The 20,650-nt window shown below is 43.5% G+C and overlaps 1 protein-coding gene across 3 annotated transcripts in view; it reads right to left on the reverse strand.

Annotated features, from left to right (window-relative positions):
- Positions 1–20,650, reverse strand: part of RASGRP1 (RAS guanyl releasing protein 1) — an 85,081-nt gene that overhangs the window by 33,592 nt on the left and 30,839 nt on the right. For all 3 annotated transcript variants that reach the window (XM_065900203.1, XM_065900208.1, XM_065900212.1), the window contains exon 3: positions 11,872–11,977. In XM_065900203.1, the coding sequence (XP_065756275.1) occupies positions 11,872–11,977 (106 nt within the window). The remainder of the gene's footprint in view (positions 1–11,871; positions 11,978–20,650) is intronic.

A 20,650-nucleotide genomic window follows, 5' to 3' on the forward strand; every position in this document is an offset into this window, starting at 1 on the left:
CATACCCCTCCCTCCCCCTGGCCTGAGTGAGCCAGAGCCCCTGAAGCAGCTGCTCCTTTAACCCTGTCCTGTCTGAGCGAAAAACAGACACCCTCCAGTGACCTACACGCAGAGGCAGGGCCAAATCCAAAGCTGAGCTGCGGGAGCTGTGCGAACAAAGAAGAGAAAGGGAAATCTCTCCCAGCAGCCTCAGAAGCAGCGGATTAAAGCTCCACAATCAACTCGATGTACCCTGCATCTGTGGAATACATGAATAGACAACGAATCATCCCAAATTGAGGGGGTGGACTTTAAGAGCAAGGTTTATGATTTTTTTTCCCCTGTTCCTCTTTGTGAGTGTGTATGTGTATGCTTCTGTGTGAGATTTTGTCTGTATAGCTTTGCTTTCACCATTTGTCCTAGGGTTCTATCTGTTTTTTTTCTTTTCTAAAAAAAATTTCTTAATTACTTTTTATTTTAATTATTTTATTTTATTTTATCCCCTTCCTCCCTTCCTTCCTCCCTCCCTTTCTATTTATTTTCCTTCCTTCCTTCCTTCCTCTTCCTTTCTTTCTACTTTTTCTCCCTTTTATTCTGAGCCATGTGGATGAAAGGCTCTTGGTGCTGCAGCCAGGAGTCAGTGCTGTGCCTCTGAGGTGGGAGAGCCAACTTCAGGACACTGGTCCACAAGAGACCTCCCAGCTCCACATAATATCAAATGGTGAAAATCTCCCAGAGATCTCCATCTCAACACCAGCACCAAGCTTCACTCAACGACCAGCAAGCTACAGTGCTGGACACCCTATGCCAAACAACTAGCAACACAGGAATACAACCCCACCCATTAGCAGAGAGGCTGCCTAAAATCATAATAAGTCCACAGACACCCCAAAACACACCACCAGACGTGGACCTGCCCACCAGAAAGACAAGATCCAGCCTCATCCACCAGAACACAGGCACTAGTCCCCTTGACCAGGAAGCCTGCACAACCCACTGAACCAACTTTAGCCACTGGGGACAGACACCAAAAACAACGGGAACTACGAACCTGCAGCCTGCAAAAAGGAGACCCCAAACACAGTAAGATAAGCAAAATGAGAAGACAGAAAAGCACACAGCAGATGAAAGAGCAAGATAAAAACCCACCAGACCTAAAAAATGAAGAGGAAATAGGCAGTCTACCTGAAAAAGAATTCAGAATAATGACAGTAAAGATGATCCAAGATCTTGGAAATAGAATAGAAAAAATGCAAGAAACATTTAACAAGGACCTAGAAGAAATAAAGATAAAAGAAGCAACAATGAACAACACAATAAACGAAATTAAAAATACTCTAGAGATGGGATCAATAGCAGAATAACTGAGGCAGAAGAACGGATGAGTGACCTGGAAGATAAAATAGTGGAAATAACTACTGCAGAGCAGAATAAAGGAAAAAGAATGAAAAGAACTGCGGACAGTCTCAGAGACCTCTGGGACAACATTAAACGCACCAACATTCGAATTATAGGGATTCCAGAAGAAGAAGAGAAAAAGAAAGGATCTGAGAAAATATTTGAAGAGATTATACTTGAAAACTTCCCTAACATGGGAAAGGAAATAGTTAATCAAGTCCAGGAAGCACAGAGAGTCCCATACAGGATAAATCCAAGGAGAAACACACCAAGACACATATTAATCAAACTGTCAAAAATTAAATACAAAGAAAACATATTAAAAGCAGCAACGGATAAACAACAAATAACACACAAGGGAATCCCCATAAGGTTAACAGCGGATCTTTCAGCAGAAACTCTGCAAGCCAGGAGGGACTGGCAGGACATATTTAAAGTGATGAAGGAGAAAAATCTACAACCAAGATTACTCTACCCAGCAAGGATCTCATTAAGATTTGATGGAGAAATTAAAACCTTTACAGACAAGCAAAAGCTGAGTGTTCAGCACCACCAAACCAGCTTTACAACAAATGTTAAAGGAACTTCTCTACGCAAGAAACACAAGAGAAGGAAAAGACCTACAATAACAAACCAAAAACAGTTATGAAAATGGGAATATGAACATACCTATCGATAATTACCTTAAATGTAAATGGATTAAATGCTCCCACCAAAAGACACAGACTGGCTGAATGGATACAAAAACAAGACCCATAAATATGCTGTCTACAAGAGACCCACTTCAGACCTAGAGACACATACAGACTGAAAGTGAGGGGATGGAAAAAGATATTCCATGCAAATGGAAACCAAAAGAAAGCTGGAGTAGCAATTCTCATATCAGACAAAATAGACTTTAAGATAAAGACTATAAGAAGAGACAAAGAAGGACACTACATAATGATCAAGGGATCGACCCAAGAAGAAGATATAACAATTGAAAATATTTATGCACCCAACATAGGATCACCTCAATACATAAGGCAAATACTAACAGCCATAAAAGGGGAAATAGACAGTAACATATTCATAGTAGGGGACTTTAACACCCCACTTTCACCAATGGACAGATCATCCAAAATGAAAATTAATAAGGAAACACAAATTTTAAATGATACATTAAACAAGATGGACTTAATTGATATTTATAGGACATTCCATCCAAAAACAACAGAATACAAATTTCTCTAAAGTGCTCATGGAACATTCTCCAGGATAGATCATATCTTGGGTCACAAATCAAGCCTTGGTAAATTTAAGAAAATTGAAATTGTATCAAGTATCTTTTCCGACCACAATGCTATGAGACTAGATATCAATTACAGGAAAAGATCTGTAAAAAAATACAAACACATGGAGGCTAAACAATACACTACTTAATAACGAAGTGATCACTGAAGAAATCAAAGAGGAAATAAAAAAATACCTAGAAACAAATGACAATGGAGACATGATGACTCAAGACCTATGGGATGCAGCAAAAGCAGTTCTAAGAGGGAAGTTTATAGCAATACAATCCTACCTTAAGAAACAGGAAACATCTCGAATAAACAACCTAACCTTGCACCTAAAGCAATCAGAGAAAGAAGAACAAAAAAACTCCAAAGTTAGCAGAAGGAAAGAAATAAAGATCAGATCAGGCTTCCCTGGTGGCGCAGTGGTTAAGAGTCCGCCTGCCGATGCAGGGGACACGGGTTCGTGCCGCAGTCCGGGAAGATCCCACATGCCGCAGAGTGCCTGGGCCCGTGAGCCATGGCCTCTGAGCCTGCACATCCAGAGCCTGTGCTCCGCAACGGGAGAGGCCGCAGCAGCGAGAGGCCCGCGTACCGCAAAAAACAAAACAAAAACAAAACATGAAGATCAGATCAGAAATAAATGAAAAAGAAATGAAGGAAACGATAGCAAAGATCAATAAAACTAAAAGCTGGTTCTTTGAGAAGATAAAGTTGATAAACCAGTAGCCAGACTCATCAAGAAAAAAAGGGAGAAGACTCAAATCAATAGAATTAGAAATGAAAAAGGAGAAGTAACAACTGACAGTGCAGAAATACAAAAGATCATGAGAGATTACTACAAGCAACTCTATGCCAATAAAAAAGACAACCTGGAAGAAACGGACAAATTCTTAGAAATGCCCAACTGCCAGGACTGAATCGGGAAGAAATAGAAAATATGAACAGACCAATCACAAGCACTGAAATTGAAACTGTGATTAAAAATCTTCCAACAAACAAAAGCCCAGGACCAGATGGCTTCACAGGCGAATTCTATCAAACATTTAGAGAAGAGCTAACACCTATCCTTCTCAAAGTCTTCCAAAATATAGCAGAGGGAGGAACACTCCCAAACTCATTCTATGAGGCGACCATCACCCTGATACCAAAACCAGACAAGGATGTCACAAAGAAAGAAAACTACAGGCCAATATCATTGATGAACATAGATGCAAAAATCCTCAACAAAATACTAGCAAACAGAATCCAACAGCACATTAAAAGGATCATACACCATGATCAAGTGGGGTTTATTCCAGGAATGCAAGGATTCTTCAATATACGCAAATCTATCAATGTGATAAACCATATTAACAAATTGAAGGAGAAAAGCCATATGATCATCTCAATAGATACAGAGAAAGCTTTCGACAAAATTCAACACCCATTTATGATAAAAACCCTCCAGAAAGCAGGCATAGAGGGAACTTTCCTCAACATAATAAAGGCCATATATGACAAGCCCACAGCCCAATATCGTCCTCAATGGTGAAAAACTGAAAGCATTTCCACTAAGATCAGGAACAAGACAAGGTTGCCCACTCTCAGCAATCTTATTCAACATAGTTTTGGAAGTTTTAGCCACAGCAATCAGAGAAGAAAAGGAAATAAAAGGAATCCAAATCGGAAAAGAAGTAAAGCTGTCACTGTTTGCAGATGACGATACTATACATAGAGAATCCTAAAGATGCTACCAGAAAACTACTAGAGCTAATCAATGAATTTGGTAAAGTAGCAGGATACAAAATTAATGCACAGAAACCTCTGGCATTCCTATACACTAATGATGAAATATCTGAAAGTGAAATCAAGAAAACACTCCCATTTACTATTGCAACAAAAATAATAAAATATCTAGGAATAAACCTACCTAAGGAGACAAAAGACCTGTATGCAGAAAAATATAAGACACTGATGAAAGAAATTAAAGATGATATAAATACATGGAGAGATATACCATGTTCTTGAATCGGAAGAATCAACATTGTGAAAATGACTCTACTACCCAAAGCAATCTACAGATTCAATGCAATCCCTATCAAACTACCACTGGCATTTTTCACAGAACTAGAACAAAAAATTTCACAATTTGTATGGAAACACAAAAGACCCCGAATAGCCAAAGCAATCTTGAGAACGAAAAACAGAGCTGGAGGAATCAGGCTCCCTGACTTCAGACTATACTACAAAGCTACAGTAATCAAGACAGTATGGTACTGGTACAAAAACAGAAATATAGATCAATGGAAAAGGACAGAAAGCCCAGAGATAAACCCACGCACATATGGTCACCTTACCTTTGAAAAAGGAGGCAGCAATGTACAGTGGAGAAAGGACAGCCTCTTCAATAAATGGTGCTGGGAAAACTGGACAGGTACATGTAAAAGTATGAGATTAGATCACTCCCTAACACCATACACAAAAATAAGCTCCAAATGGATTAAAGACCTAAATGTATGGCCAGAAACTATCAAACGCTTAGAGGAAAACATAGGCAGAACACTCTATGACATAAATCACAGCAAGATCCTTTTTGACCCACCTCCTAGAGAAATGGAAATAAAAACAAAAATAAACAAATGGGACCTAATGAAAATTAAAAGCTTTTACACAGCAAAGGAAACCATAAACAAGACCAAAAGACAACCCTCAGAATGGGAGAAAATATTTGCAAATGAAGCAACTGACAAAGGATTAATCTCCAAAATTTACAAGCAGCTCATGCAGCTCAATAACAAAAAAACAAACAGCCCAATCCAAAAATGGGCAGAAGACCTAAATAGACATTTCTCCAAAGAAGATATACAGACTGCCAACAAACACATTAAAGAATGCTCAACATCATTAATCATTAGAGAAATGCAAATCAAAACTACAATGAGATATCATCTCACAGCAGTTAGAATGGCCATCATCAAAAAATCTAGAAACAATAAGTGCTGGAGAGGGTGTGGAGCAAAGGGAACCCTCTTACACTGTTGGTGGGAATGTAACCTGATACAGCCACTATGGAGAACAGTATGGAGATTCCTTAAAAAAGTAAATATAGAACTACCATATGACCCGGCAATCCCACTACTGGGCATATACCCTGAGAAAACCATAATTCAAAAAGAGTCATGTACCAAAATGTTCACTGCAGCTCTATTTACAATAGCCCGGAGATGGAAACAACCTAAGTGTCCATCATCGGATGAATAGATAAAGAAGATGTGGCACATATATACAATGGAATATTACTCAGCCATAAAAGAAACGAAATTGAGCTATTTGTAATGAGGTGGATGGACCTAGAGTCTGTCATACAGAGCGAAGTAAGTCAGAAAGAGAAAGACAAATACCGTATACTAACACATACAAATGGAATTTAAGAAAAACAAATGTCACGAAGAACCTAGGGGTAAGACAGGAATAAACACACAGACCTACTAGAGAATGGACTTGAGGATATGGGGAGCGGGAAGGGTAAGCTGTGACAAAGCGAGAGAGTGGCATGGACATATATACACTACCAAACGTAAAATAGATAGCTAGTGGGAAGCAGCCGCATAGCACAGGGAGATCAGCTCCGTGCTTTGTGACCACCTAGAGGCGTGGGATAGGGAGGGTGGGAGGGAGGGAGACGCAAGAGGGAAGAGATATGGGAACATATGTATATGTATAACTGATTCACTTTGTTATAAAGCAGCAACTAACACACCACTGTAAAGCAATTATACTCCAATGAAGATGTTAAAAAAAAAAAAAGTAAGACCTGAAACCATAAAACGTATAGAAGAAAACATAGGTATATGATCCTAAAAAGAAAACATAGGTATATGATCTTTGACATCAGTCTTCATAACATTGTTTTTGGATAGGTCCCCTCAGGCAAGGGAAACAAAAGCAAAAATAAACAAATGGGACTAGGGCTTCCCTGATAGCACAGTGGTTAAGAATTCTCTTGCCGGTGCAGGGGACACAGATTCGAGCCCTGGGCTGGGAAGATCCCACATGCTGCAGAGCAACTAAGCCTGTGCGCCACAACTACTGAGCCTGCACTCTAGAGCCCATAAGCCACAACTACTGAGCCCGCATGCCACAACTACTGAAGTCTGCGCACCTAGAGCCCATGCTCCGCAACAAGAGAAGCCACTGTAATAAGAAGCCTGCACACTGCAACGAAGAGTAGTCCCTGCTCGCTGCAACTAGAGAAAGCCCGTGCACAGCAACGAAGACCCAACACAGCCAAAAATAAATAAATAAATTTATTTAAAAAAAACCCAAACGGGACTATATCAAACTAAAGCTTTCGCACAGTGAAGGAAAAGAAACCACCAACAAAATGAAAAGGCCACCTACTAAATGGTGAAGATATTTGCAAGTGATATATCCAATAAGGGGTGAATATCCAAAACATACAAAGAACTCATACAACTCAACATCAAAAAACCAACCTGATTAAAAAACTGGCAGAGGATCTGCATATACATTTTCCCCAAGGAAGACAAATGGCCAAAAGCCACATGAGAAGATGCTCAACATTACTAATCATCAGGAAAATGCAAATCAAAACCACAACGAGGTGTCATCTCACACTTGTTAGAATGGCTGTTACCAAAAAGACAACAAATGACAAATGTTGGTGAAGATGTGGAGAAACAGAATCCTTGCACACTGTTGCTGGGAACATAAATTGGTGCAGCCACTATGGAAAGCAGTATGGAGGTTCCTCAAAAAATTAAAAACAGAACTACCATATGGTCCAGAATTTCCACTCCTGTGTATTTATCTGAAGAAAACAAAAACATTAATTAGGAGAGGTATATGCAGCCATGTGTTCAATGCATTATTCACAATAGCTAAGACATGGAAGCAACCTAAGTGTCCATCAAGAGATGAAAGTATAAAGAAGATATGGTACGTACACACACACACACACACACACACACACACACACACACACTGGAATATTACTCAGCCATAAAAAAGAATGAAATCTTGCCATTTGAGACAACATGGATAGACTCAGAGGGTACATGCTAAGTGAAATAAGTCAGATAGAGAAAGACAAATACTGTATGATTTTATTTATATGTGGAATGTGGAAAAACAAATGCACAAACATAACAAAACAGAGTTATAGGTACAGAGAACAAACAGGTGTTTGCCAGAGGGGAGGGAAGTAGGGGGAAGAAAGAAATAAGTGAGGAAGATTAAGAGGTACAAACTTCCATTTGCAAAATAAATGAGACATGGGTAAGAAATGCACCGTATGGGGAATACAGTTAATAACTATGTAATATCTTTGTAGGGTGACATATCCGTAACTAGACTTATTGTGGTAACCAGTTTGACATGTATAGACATATCAAATCACTGTTACGTAACAGAAACTAACATAGTGTTGTAGGTCAATTATACTTCAAAAACGGACAAAGAAACAACAAACATAGAAAAATAGATCAGATCTGTGGTTACCAGAGGCAGGGGATGGGAAAAAGGGGGATTGTATGAAGGCAGTCAAAAGATACAAACTTATAAGATGAATAAGTACAAGGGATGTAATGTACAACATGATAAAAATATAATGAACACTGCTCGACGTTATACATGAAAGTTGCTAAGAGGGAAAATTCTAAGTTCTCATCACAAGAGAAGAAATTTAAATTTCTTTAATTTTGTATCTTTATGAGATGATAGATGTTCACTAAACTTATCATGAATCACGCTTCACACCTTAAACTTACACAGTATTTTATGTCGGTTATATCTCAATAAAACTGGAAGAAATAAAATTCATAATTATAGTTTAAAACCATTATTCCAATTAACCAAACATTTTTCAAGGTTCCTTAAAAGTGCCTGGTGGGACATTCTAGACTTATAGGAAGAACAGTAAGATTTGCAAGCTAAACTTGAACCCCTAAAGAAAAACTATGGCTGTGGAATTTGTACATTTCATAAAATGACTTTAACTTAAAAAACCTAAATTTTGATAGATTTACTGTTATAAAATCTCTCCCTGAGAGCACCAAAATCAAACAGAAACACAAAACACACACACACACACACACACACACACACACACACACACACACACACCAAGAACAAAGGTAATCCAAAAAATAAGCCCAGGCAACTGGCAAATTTCATGAAGTGAATGGCTCCAATGCTTGCCTTTCTTTGGACATAAGAGGGAGGAGTGAGAATGACATTTTACATTTCTTTATACCACATGGGTAAGAAAATGCATCCCTTCGGTGCAAAGAGATTCAAGCATAAGGCACATTCTAGATAAATACATCTTAGAGTTTATATTTTTATTATTTGATCTAGTTGTTGAAAGATTTAACTTCTTCCTCATTAATGAGGAAGGCACACACACACAAAAAAAACCCACTTTTCTCAAGACAACTGGGTGGACATAAGAATCAACATGGTGCCTTTCATCGTGGAGTTTATCTTCCTTCTGTTTGCTCCCTACCCTTCTCTTCACACGTCCGTTCCCCAGTGCACACTGCCAGGTGCCATCCAGGAGGGCAGAGCCTCCCAAGGTCGCAGAGCCCTGGTGCCACAGCGGAGGCAGCCTCGAGCAAGGCAGGCACTGCTTTCTCACGTGAGGAGATGAAGCAAACAGCAGCACACGCAGGCCAGTAATCAGGGGCTCAGGCATCTGCTGACCTGGGGTAATCGTCATTGTTTGCTGCAAGCTTCAGGCTCCACGTCCTCATAGGCAGTGCTGTGGCCATGAAGTACCAGGGCAGTTCTGGCTGTACCTCTCAGGCATCTGAACTATTCAAAGCATGTTGTTAAATTTTTTCTCTCTCTCTCTTTTAACAATGGAAAAACAGGAAACAAAAGGAAGCCATCCGAGCTTCTTTAACTGACAGGTAAAAGGAGCCACTCCAGTCTGGTATGTTGAGACGTTCACCGTGGAGGGGAAAGGGTTTCTGAGAGAGCTGAGGATAGAGCAGGAGGGGCACACTGGGCCAGCCTGTGGAGGGCCATTTCCTGGCAACCGAGGATCCGCCATTACCCTCTATTTGCAGAGGCTCTGGAGCATGGCCTGCCTGATTCGCTTCTCAGGAAAGTAACTGCAGAGGTGGATAAACGAGGGAGAGGGTGGCTGTGAAGATGAGAAGCCCAGGATGGGACAGAGGCTGGGGAGAGAGACCGTGAGGGCCCAAACGAAGGCAGAGACATGGGAATGGAGAGAAAAGAGTCACTTCTGACGCAGGAACCCTGAGACTGGGTGACGGACTCTGTAGGTGAAAGGCAGGGAGGACTCTGAGTGCTTTGATGTTGCCGCTTTAAGACCATCGGATGGGCAGCAATAACATGAACTGAAACTGAAAATACAGGTATCAAAGGAGAACTCGTAGTAGTAGTAGTTGAGGTGGTGAGTTAATGAGTTAAGTTTTAAGCATATTAGATTGCAGTGTCTGCAGGATAAAGTGGTACAAACGTTAAAAAAAAAAATGGTTTGGGTTAGAGAAATATGGACTTGAAAGACCTCAGAGGAATGGTGGTGGAAATCCTGGTGGGAAATCACCCAGGGGAAGTGCAGTGAGAAGAAACCAGGATGTCATCCCCATCTCGAGGAGGTACGCAAAGAAGAGGCTGGACGGAGAGGTGGAGGAGGGCAGCCCAGGAGGAGGGAGAGCCGGGAAGGTGCAGTTCCCAGGGCCCTGGAGGGAGTCTGGAGAGGCAGGGGGTGTCAACAAGGCCTCTACACGGACATCGCTGTAAACAAGGGTGGAAGCAAAAGCCACCAGGCTTGGCAGCTAGGAGGTCACTGGTGACATCAGAGGAAAGTCTGAGTACAGGGGTGGAGCCCACAGTCGGGTTAAGGACTGAGTGGGAGTTGAGCGATGGGAGAGAGTGAGTGCGGACTATTTTAAGAAGTCTGTGCATCACATTTCTAACCCTATCAATGGAATGAAGGGGAGGCAGGGTTGAGAGTTTATTTTTAGGTTGGGGAGACTTGAATGTGTTTTAGGCTGAGAGGCAGGTGCCCCTGAAGAGGCAGGGTTTAGAAGGACAGGAGAGAGGGGAGATAACTGATAGAGAAAGATTCTGTGAGAGTGGGAGGGAGGATGGGGAGGAAGAGAGCTCTGCTGTCACCGTGGGGGCAGGTACCCGGCGGGGCACCAAGACAGGCGCCCCAGGTACAGCTCAGCCCTTAGAGCAACAAAATCTTTTCAGCGAGGAGTATTTAATCACTGACATTGTTTAGAATTGCTGGTACGTGGAGTTAATAAAAAGTAGACCAACTCTGAGTCTGTTTTATTACGGTTTTCAAATTCTCTGCAGACCAGACATCCAATTATTACCTGCACCTCTCATCACGTGGACCCCTCCCAAGGTTGCACCCTTGGAATGCCACTGAAAACACCTCCTCTGAGATGAGAGGTAAAGGTTTATGAGTCACTTTAGAGAAGAGATTCAGTCTTTTTACGTTTTTTTCTGTGTGCCATGAGATGAAAAGGGATGGCTGAGGAGGGTGGTAAAGGATTAGAACAGCTACAAAGCATGACTCAGTGCCAGGGACCTGGGCTTCAAGGTGCTAAACAGTCTCAGCCCACCTACAGCCCACAGTGTCATCAGTCATCAGGGAGAGGGAGAAGGCAGCCGTTTTCTCCACCCAACTCCATTCACACCCCCAAAAGAAGGTTAGAATCCGGCAGGGTTTGCTTGGCACGTAGCCAGTGCCTCTGCCTTAGCAAAAAGGCACCAGCAGACTCTCCAGATGCTCCGGCATCAGAAAGCGCTCTTCAGAACCTGAGGAAGGCTGAAGAATTGGACAGGAAAGCCACAATGCAGTTTATCACTTGAGTCATGCTTGCACTCTTGTCATTTTGCATGGGATAAATATGAATTTTGATTAATCTACAGGAAAACTATTTTTCACTAGCAAGAACAAAGAAGACTGTGTTTGCATGTTGATTTCTTTGGCCTCTTCCCAGAGCAATCAGCATCAATAACATTGCCTCGCCCAACAGAAGATACACATACATACGTATGCATACACACACACACGCACACAGACACGCACACCGTTCCATGAAAGGACGTATGAACCCATTAACCACTCAGGGTTATGCCAAACCAACCAAAGTGAAAGCATCCTTCAAATTTCAAGACACTGCTGAACGAATCCCATTTGGGGACCGCCAGGCACTGTGCTAAAGGATATAGAGTGATAACTTTTTGGAGCAGTTCAGCAGAGGAAATGAGAATTCGGTGCATGGTCAGCATGACTTGCAACAGTTGGTTACTTCGACACAGGTTTCCGTCTGCATCTGAAAACATAAAGAGCAGCTTCTGAGCGAGGCCCCAGAGAGGAATTAGTTACCTGGTGGGACACCTGCCAGCCCCCCATCACTCCCGGTGGAAGGCCCAGAGGGCGGGCTCTGCAGGCCCAGCGCCCTGCCCCCACTGACTCTGACACCACACATCCATCCCTCCGTTCTTTGCTTTTCTTTATCCTCCAGCTGCATCCTCCCCAACCCCAAGTGTCCATTTTGAGGCTCTTTAACGACGCTGCCAGAAAGGTGGTAGAATCGTGGGGAAAGGATCACATTTGCACCGGTACATGCGAGTCTCTGTTGAAAGCAGAAGCAGATCCAGGCTTTGTGATGCCTAAAAGGCATATAACGGGGGAAGGAGGAAGTCCTTTCTGGGGTCAGAGGGAAAAAAGTTATAGTTTTACCAGATTACAGTTAAAATACCTTATTCTTGCAAGTTTTACAAAAACATATGACCATATGAATACATTTCTAGGGCTGCCCCATGGCCTTGGAAGTGGGCTCATGCAAACGAGGGGCCCTGAAATGTAAGCTTCCCTAGTTTTACGGGCAGTGCGCTCTGGATGGGAATGAAGGAGGAAGACTATGGGCAAACATGACTTTTGGAGATTATGGGTGGGTTACAAGTACCCATGATGATTTGTATCAAAGATCATGGTTGGCTCCTTACTTGGGTTTTGCAAATCCTGCTGGTACCACATAACAAGATGCATTCCATACAATGGCATTGGGTGCAAAGATTCCCCCTGGAGTGGTTTTCAAAATCTTTTAACATTTACGGCATGAAGTGTTAGGGGCTGTGCTGGTTATTCACTGCAGATCCAGTCTCTGTCCTTCACCATGGACTGCATCACCAGGCTCCTTGCTAGCCAGCTTCCAGTTGGGTTCAGCCATTGGGATGCATCGGCAAGAGATGGGAGGAGAGAGAAGTAGGTATTTCTTTCTCCTTCCCTCTCTGCTTGGCACTACTTGCCTGTAGCTACAGGTCTCTTCAATGAGTGATCACGCTGCTTGGTCCCTCTCTGAGGGCTCTAGCTCTCACTGGGATCTAATACTATAGACTAATCTCCCTTTTGACCCTTTGCTCCTGAGGGTGGTAACGACTTCTGGCTGTTGATAGTCTCTGGGTGCAGCATCTCTTAATTCCACTCTCATCTCTGTAAGTAGGCCCCCATCATTAAAGTGTCTTCACTTAAACAAACCATGTGAATTCTGTTCCCTGCTGGGAACTTGAATGATTCAGGGGAGAATATCTAATGAAAGAATATACATGGATTCTTTGATCATTTGCTAGCTCTTTAAAGCACATTACACAAGAGGGGCTATCATTTTCATTCTTTCCAAGTAGACCAAATGGTAAATGAAGGACATAGTGCATTTGGGGTCAGGATTCAGAAGTTCTGGCTCACTCGCAAATGATGAGGTAAAGTCATAGCTCATTGAGAAAATATAAGCAAACGCGACAAGATCGCTCACCTTCCCACCGCCAAATCCACCAATTTACCTGCATTCTATTACTCTTATTGCCTGCCTTCCTCTATTACCATGGAAGGCACTTCACAGGTCAATGCTTCCACTGAGCTCTGGGTCTCCTTTTTCTCAAGGACACTGACACTGTCTTTGTCCACGTTCTCTCCTCCAGTATCAACTTTCCTCTTTCTCTCACCTGGTTTACTTCCACTGGCATTGAAGCACACCCCAGAATCTCCTATTTAAAACGAAATGAAATAAAACAAAAACCTGAAACTCTAGGCACCTCTCCATTCTGTTCCCCTTTTCAGCAAAACCTCAGTCATCAATTTCTCATCTCCCATTCCCTTTTATCCATACCATTTTTGACTCCTACCTCTCTTTCTTTTGTTGTTTTTTTGCGGTACGCAGGCCTCTCACTGTTGTGGCCTCTCCCGTTGCGGAGCACAGGCTCCGGACACGCAGGCTCAGAGGCCATGGCTCACGGGCCCAGCCGCTCCGTGGCATGTGGAATCTTCCCGGACCGGGGCACGAACCCATGTCCCCTGCGTCGGCAGGAGGACTCTCAACCACTGCGCCACCAGGGAAGCCCTCTCCTACCTCTCTTATTCCACAAAATCTTTTATTTTCAAGGTCTCCAATCTTTTATTTTCAAGGTCCACATTGCCAAATCCAAGGGTTCATGCCTCTGTCCTCATCTTACTTTATGACTTGAGTTGCATTCAACCCAACCCAACCCAAGCTGACGACTCTCTCCTCCTTCCTGGAGCATTTTCTTCGCTTGGCTTCCACAACATCACACTCTCTCAGCTTCCCTCTCCAGCTCTTGTTCTGTCTCCTCTTCGTTTGCTGAGCTTTTAAATGTTACTGTGCTCTGTGGCTTTGTCCTCCCACTTCTTTTTTTTTTTCTAACAATTTTTAGAGTCTAAAACTTTTTAAGTTTTAAATTAAAAAAATTTAACTTCTAAAAAAAAAAAAATTAACTTCTTTCTTCTAGGTAGGGGAATTCATCTAGTCGTTTGGCGAAAATACCATTGATATGCTCATGACTGCCCAACAGACATCTTCAGGCCTGAGTACCGAATTCTTACATCCCACATCCTACTTGGCGAATCCACATAGATGTGTAATTTCTGACTTAACGCATACAAACAAAATTCATGACCTCTCCGTCCCCTAATTCACTTCTCCTCCATTTTTCCTCATCTCAGGAAATGGTACCACCAGCCATCCTCTCAGTTACCCAAACAAAAAACCTAGTGGTCATCCTTCATTTCTCATTTTTCCTCGCATCCAATACATTAGCAAGTCTTGATTCTACTTTCAAAATATGCCTCAAACCTCTCCATGTTTCCCCATCCTTGCCATCATGCTGTGTAGCCATTACCACGATGACCTAATTGACCTCCCTGTTTTCACTCTTATCCACTTACCCACAAACTGCTCTTCACACAGCAGCCAGGAGTGAGCTCCTAAAACCCATAAATCAGGTCATGTGCTTAATACGCTTCAATGGGTTCCATTATACTTGTAATAACACATGGACTCCTTGCTATAGCCAACAGAGCTCTACATGTTCTGGCCCCTGTTAGCCTCCCGCTTCATTTCATACCATATTACTCCTCTCTATACCACTGTTTATACCTCGAACGCTCCAAGCTTATTCCTACTTTGCATTTGTTATTTCCGTCAGTGTGGCCTTTCTTCCCTTGGCCCATTCATGTCATTTATGTCTCAGTTTCAAGGTCACATCCTCAGAAAGGTCTTCCTTAAACTACTTAAGGTAGCCATGGTCCTGCCTGAGTTTCTTCACAATACTTACCAGTGATCTGAAGTTCTCTTTTTTTATTGGATTTTTCTTTTCTGAGTCTCTGCTAGAATATAAGCTTCACGAGACCTGACCTTGTCTGTTTTTTCCGCAACCATATCTCTAGGGTCTACAACAGTGCTGATACATGACAGTTACTCATTAAACACTTCTTGAGTAAATGAGTGAACTACACCAAATAGGAGACCCCTTAACTTTTCATGTATCTTTGGATATGGAGTTTGCTTTTTTCATTAGCTAGTTCATTAATGATATATAATATACACACATTTTCTTCTTGGCCACAGTTTATAAAAGAAACAAAGTTACAATTTGATAAATCATTTTTAAGAAGTATCCATCTGGCCTGTTAATAGTTTTATAAATCGTTCATTGCTTATTCTAAAGCTTACACTCTGGTGAGGTGGGGCAAGTACTGCTATCTGTTTTCTGGCCCACATAATTTCTGTAATATTTATCTCCTGCCACAAAAATTCTGCATAACAAAACACCCCAAAATTCAGTGCCTGAAAACAGTAATCTTTTTCTTTCTCCTCAAGAGTCTGTAAGTTGGCTAGGGGTTGGCTGATATAGGCTGGGCTTTGCTAGGGCTCCTGTCCTACATGCCCCCCGCCCCCACAACTTCCCTGGACCAGTGGGCTAGCCAGGGTATGCTCTTCTCATGGTGATGGCAGGGTGCTGTAGGACAACTGGAAATATCCAAGGCCTCTTAGGCCTAGGCTTAGAACTGGCATGCTGTCACTTCTGCTTTATTCTGTTGGCTGAAGAAAGTCACTGCTGAATCTCAAGTCAAAGGGCAGGAACCTCAAAGTCATATGGAAAAGATCACTGACACAGAGAAGGTAAAATTGGGCGAGGAGGCAATAACACAATCAAATCTACCACAATTATACGGATGTAAGTTTTCAAGTCAGCATCTGACAATATAGTTTTTATAAGGCACCTTTCCTCACAGAATTATATAGTAGTGCTTCTATTCCCGTACGTTATGGTACAAAGCAGGAGAAACTGAAATATATTTGTAGGGTATGCATTAGAATGTTACTGGAGTTATGGACACAGTCGCAGACTTATTCGGTATGAATAAAATCTAAGACTTGCTATCTCAATTGTTCTTTGTGGCTGGCTAGCATCCTTCCATGGATGCTCATATATTAGGGAAAGGGGCGTAGCAGTATCCTGGGTGAGATGAAAACCAAGTCACATACAGAAAGATTCAACGACCCAAATAGGTTTACCATGGAGAAGACTCAGTAGAGATATTAAAATTATCTTCAAATATTTGTAACGTTAACCGTGGGAGAATGTTTAGACTTGTTCTGTGGGGCCACAAATGGCAGAACCAGAGAGGATGAATAGAAAAAGTTATGGGAAAGAGAACTGGGCACAACACGTGGCAGAAAATTCTAACCATTAAGCCTGCCCAACAGTGGAAGCATTTGCATCACAGACCTGTGTATTCAAGAGGAGGCTGGAGAGGGACACTTTCTTCAATTACTGTAATTGGCATTGAACCTATGATTTACTGAAGTCCTACTCAATACCGGGGGCTATGCTCAGCACTTTGAGGTTATTTCTAATTCTCACACCACCTCTGCAGTGTTGATACTGCTCACAGTGTACAGCTGAGGAAATGAAAGCACAGAGAGATTAGGTCGTTTGTTCTAGGCCAAAGAGACAATGGGTGGAGGAGCTCAGGATCTGGCTCCTGGGCTGTTTGATTCCAGATCCCCAGCTCTCTCCAAGACACTGCATGGCCATTTGTCAGGAGAGGGAGTTCAAGTATTGAATGGGGGAAGGGGGCTAGAGTAGATGAGCTTTAAGATCTCTTCCAGTCCCTAGGGCTACAAGTCTAAGAGACGCCACTGGAATATTGGATGGGAACCAATTCATGCACATTTGAAAGGATAGCTTTTCGCATCTGATGATTTCTGAAAAACTCTCACGTGCCTTGGCGGATTGATAGTGATCATTCAAGTTGGCTTTAAAATAAGAAGGGTGCTGTGCCTAAGATTCACGGTCACAGTCATTCTCCACTTTTGCCTCACACCCCTTCTTCCACAGAGTCCTGTGATGGTCCCCCACTACAGCGTGTTAATCCCCACATGCTCTGTGGGAGGGCAGGCTGGCGTACGGTAAGGCCAGGAGGGCACCTCTCGGCACCTTGTTTCACAACCCCCTCGTAGGTGTCCCTGCTTCCACAGAACTTCCTGGCATGTTCGCTTGCCCTCATTCCCGCCACCATCTCTCCCCAACTCGACCATCGACCTCCCTACAACCTCATCAAGGATGCACTCCCCTCCCGCCCTCATCTCACGGAGCAGCACTTCTCCCTTCTTGAGGGGAAGAGCCACCCTTTGAAAGTCAGATTTCAAAGTGGCTGGTCAAGGGGAATCTACCTTCTAGACTGCTGGATTTTATTTTGATAATTTGATATAATTGCTGTAAGCTGATTTAAACATTTCAGTGAATAATTTAATTTTGTTTGCAGCTTTAGGCTTCTGAAAAATGCAGGGTGTCATACCAAAAATTCTAATAAGTAAAATGTGCAATGCATAATAAAATGTGCATATTTTCTCATTACCATCTGCTTCTCCTTCTACTTCAGGGGGAGACTTCTTTAAAGGGTTGAAACCTCAGTGGGACATAAATTGCCCATCTTACATACTCCATCACTCAACCTGGGGAGCAATGTGTGCTGCTAGGGAAGTACGCTAGTCAAAGATCCACCCGACCTGTGGACCATTTGCTCTACAGAGCAAACAGAAAAGCCATGTGGAGAGTCATTTCTCTGTGAGCCAGCAACTGGTTTTCCATCATCAGACTCAGTGCTGGCGTTAGCTATGCTTCATGGAATCACAGACTCTCACGGTGGAAAAGACTTCAGCTGTCTTCCACCTCAACCTTCTAGCTGTTGCATTACTTCCTCCTAGAGGCATCACAGGTAACTGGCTGACTAGGCTCTACTTACACCCTTCCAACGAGAGGACATGGCTCTCTAACTACTCTGTAGAGCAACTTTCATTCTACTTCAATTAAAAACATTTTATAATTAATTGACTCTGTGCAAGGCACTGTCCTAGGCACGAAAGGAGATATGAAGAGCTATAAGAAAACTCTTGTCTAGTTGGAGAATAAGACACACACCCAACATACTTCATGATATCAGGCAGTCAATGTTAGAAGTGAAACCCGTGGAGATCATGCTGAATGGTGGCGAAGTTCAGGGGAAGGAGAGATCCTATCCAGTCGTGGTGATTCAGGAAGCATCTCTTGCCATCTGCAGTGAGGTGACCCAAAGCTTCAGGATTCAAGAGGCCATCTGGTCCAGCCCTCTGTCTCTCAACCTGCCCATAGCCTCTTTTCTTCCTTTCTGTGGTTTAATCTTAAATAAGCTGCTTGCCTCCTAGAGTGATGCCCTGCTCCCTGATGATGTGACTCCTGTGAGAACAAACTTGCAAACGGCTGCATTCGAGGCACTGCTTCTTGCTGACGAGGGGTGGGGGCAACTTTCCTACAGTGAAGGCTTGTCTGGGGGATGAGGCAGCAATGACTCGCTGCGAAATGGACATAAAACCTGTCCAACACCAGAGAAACTCCAGTACAGAGTCCCTTCTTCCCCTATGTTTCGGTTTCCATGGAAATCCCTTGATGTGCGAAGGGATTTTGTATGTACCGAAGACAGAATATCAGAAATTGGTATATTGAGGGTAAGCAAGCTATCAGCATTGGGAGGGAATCACACAAAAGAACAGGTGTGTTGAAAACGGGGGCCAGAAAATGGTAACGGGAAAGCTAGTATCGGAAAGCCACGGGGCAGGTTTGGATCCAGAGCCTAGAGCAGGGCTGCAGCTGCCAATGCGGGTCAGTATCTCCAGTAACAGGAGAGACTGGATCTAGGCAGAACCTGACAGATACACACAGAGTTCTGAACGCATTACGACACGGTAAATGTTCCAAAGAAATAAACTCTACTTGACAGCAAGACTGTTACACTCATTAGATCCTGTTTGGAGAGTGCAGAAAAATTGACAAGCTGGAAATAAGTTTACTGGTTTGTTGTTTGTTTGTTGGTCTGGATTTTTAGGGCCAACAGCTGCAGCTGGGGTAGGAAGTGCATGCGAAGAAAGAATGTGGTGACGCACACATACTTTGAACCCTCAGAGCTTTTACTACCTGAGCAGCTTACAACATGTATCGGCAGCACCTTAATCTTTTTTCCAACCAGGAGAAAGCAAGTGGTTTGCTAAGGACGGAGTCTCGCTTCACAGGGCAAGCGTGAGAACCCGCGTGGCTGCCACTGGGGGAGCACTGGTAAGAGTTTAAACAACAGCTCTCCTGGGGGGTGAGGGGGACCCTGATTTGTGGTGCATGCAGATTTCTGTGGTATTAATACCCCCACTGCAGCCGATTCCAAGCCACCAATATGAAGTCAGACGGTGGAGCTGGGAGGAGATGCTTGCAGTCAGCTCTCAGCACCACGGGCTGCCGCTCTCATCCACGGACCCGGGGTCGGAAGGGCGGTGCCTGCTCAGCTTCCATCCTACCTGGCACCTCGTTCCCAGGTGCTCCCAAACCCACTTTCCTCCTCACCTCACTCCTGATCTCATGCCCCCTGGGCCTTGCCTGGTGACTGCTGACCAGCTAGCCCTGGTGAGCACATTCCTCGGGGAGGAGGGGAGGACGCATGGGTGGATCCTCTCAGATGTCTGCATAGCAACAGCGACTTCTTGGAGTACTTGGTGCTCTAACCCAAGGAAGAACATTTTAACGTAGGGTGAGAATTCGGGAGAAGGGAAGCTCCCAGCCCTCGTAAGTCTAAGCCCCGCGCTGGTCCCCTCTGGGATAACCTGGTATATCAGACCCAGACAAAGCGTGCGCGTGCACACACAGCTGTCCTTGAAGCCCCCAGCAGCGGGAGAGCCACTGCTCTCCCTGGATGGCAACGCCTGAGGGCAAGACTTTGTTTTCACAGCACTGAGGCTCAAGGGACAGAACCACCTGGGCTGAGCACCTGAGTCGCACCGCTCTGTGAGCAGCTGGCACCGTGGGCACAGCTTTAAAGAGGAGGACACCGAGGTGTTGTGCGTTGGCCATGGTCTAGGGCTGGTGAGTGGAAGGTCCTGGACAGGATTGGCCCTCTGGCCCCCAGCCCAGGGCTCCTTCCTTGGCATCTACCTCTCCTCGGGGGATTGCTGGGAGGTGAGTGGGGTAAGGCCTAGGTATACTGGGAAGAGCTCTGACTTCCAGCTGTGCATGCTACAAGGCTAAACCTCTTACACCCATATCTCTTTTTCTCCCCCAAAAGCTCTACAGCCACATACCAACCCTGCCCTTCTCACTGCAGTCACGGTGTAGACTAAAAATCT

Source organism: Phocoena phocoena, chromosome 2 (assembly GCF_963924675.1).
Source record: "Phocoena phocoena chromosome 2, mPhoPho1.1, whole genome shotgun sequence".
In the NCBI taxonomy this organism is placed as follows: Eukaryota; Metazoa; Chordata; class Mammalia; order Artiodactyla; family Phocoenidae; genus Phocoena; species Phocoena phocoena.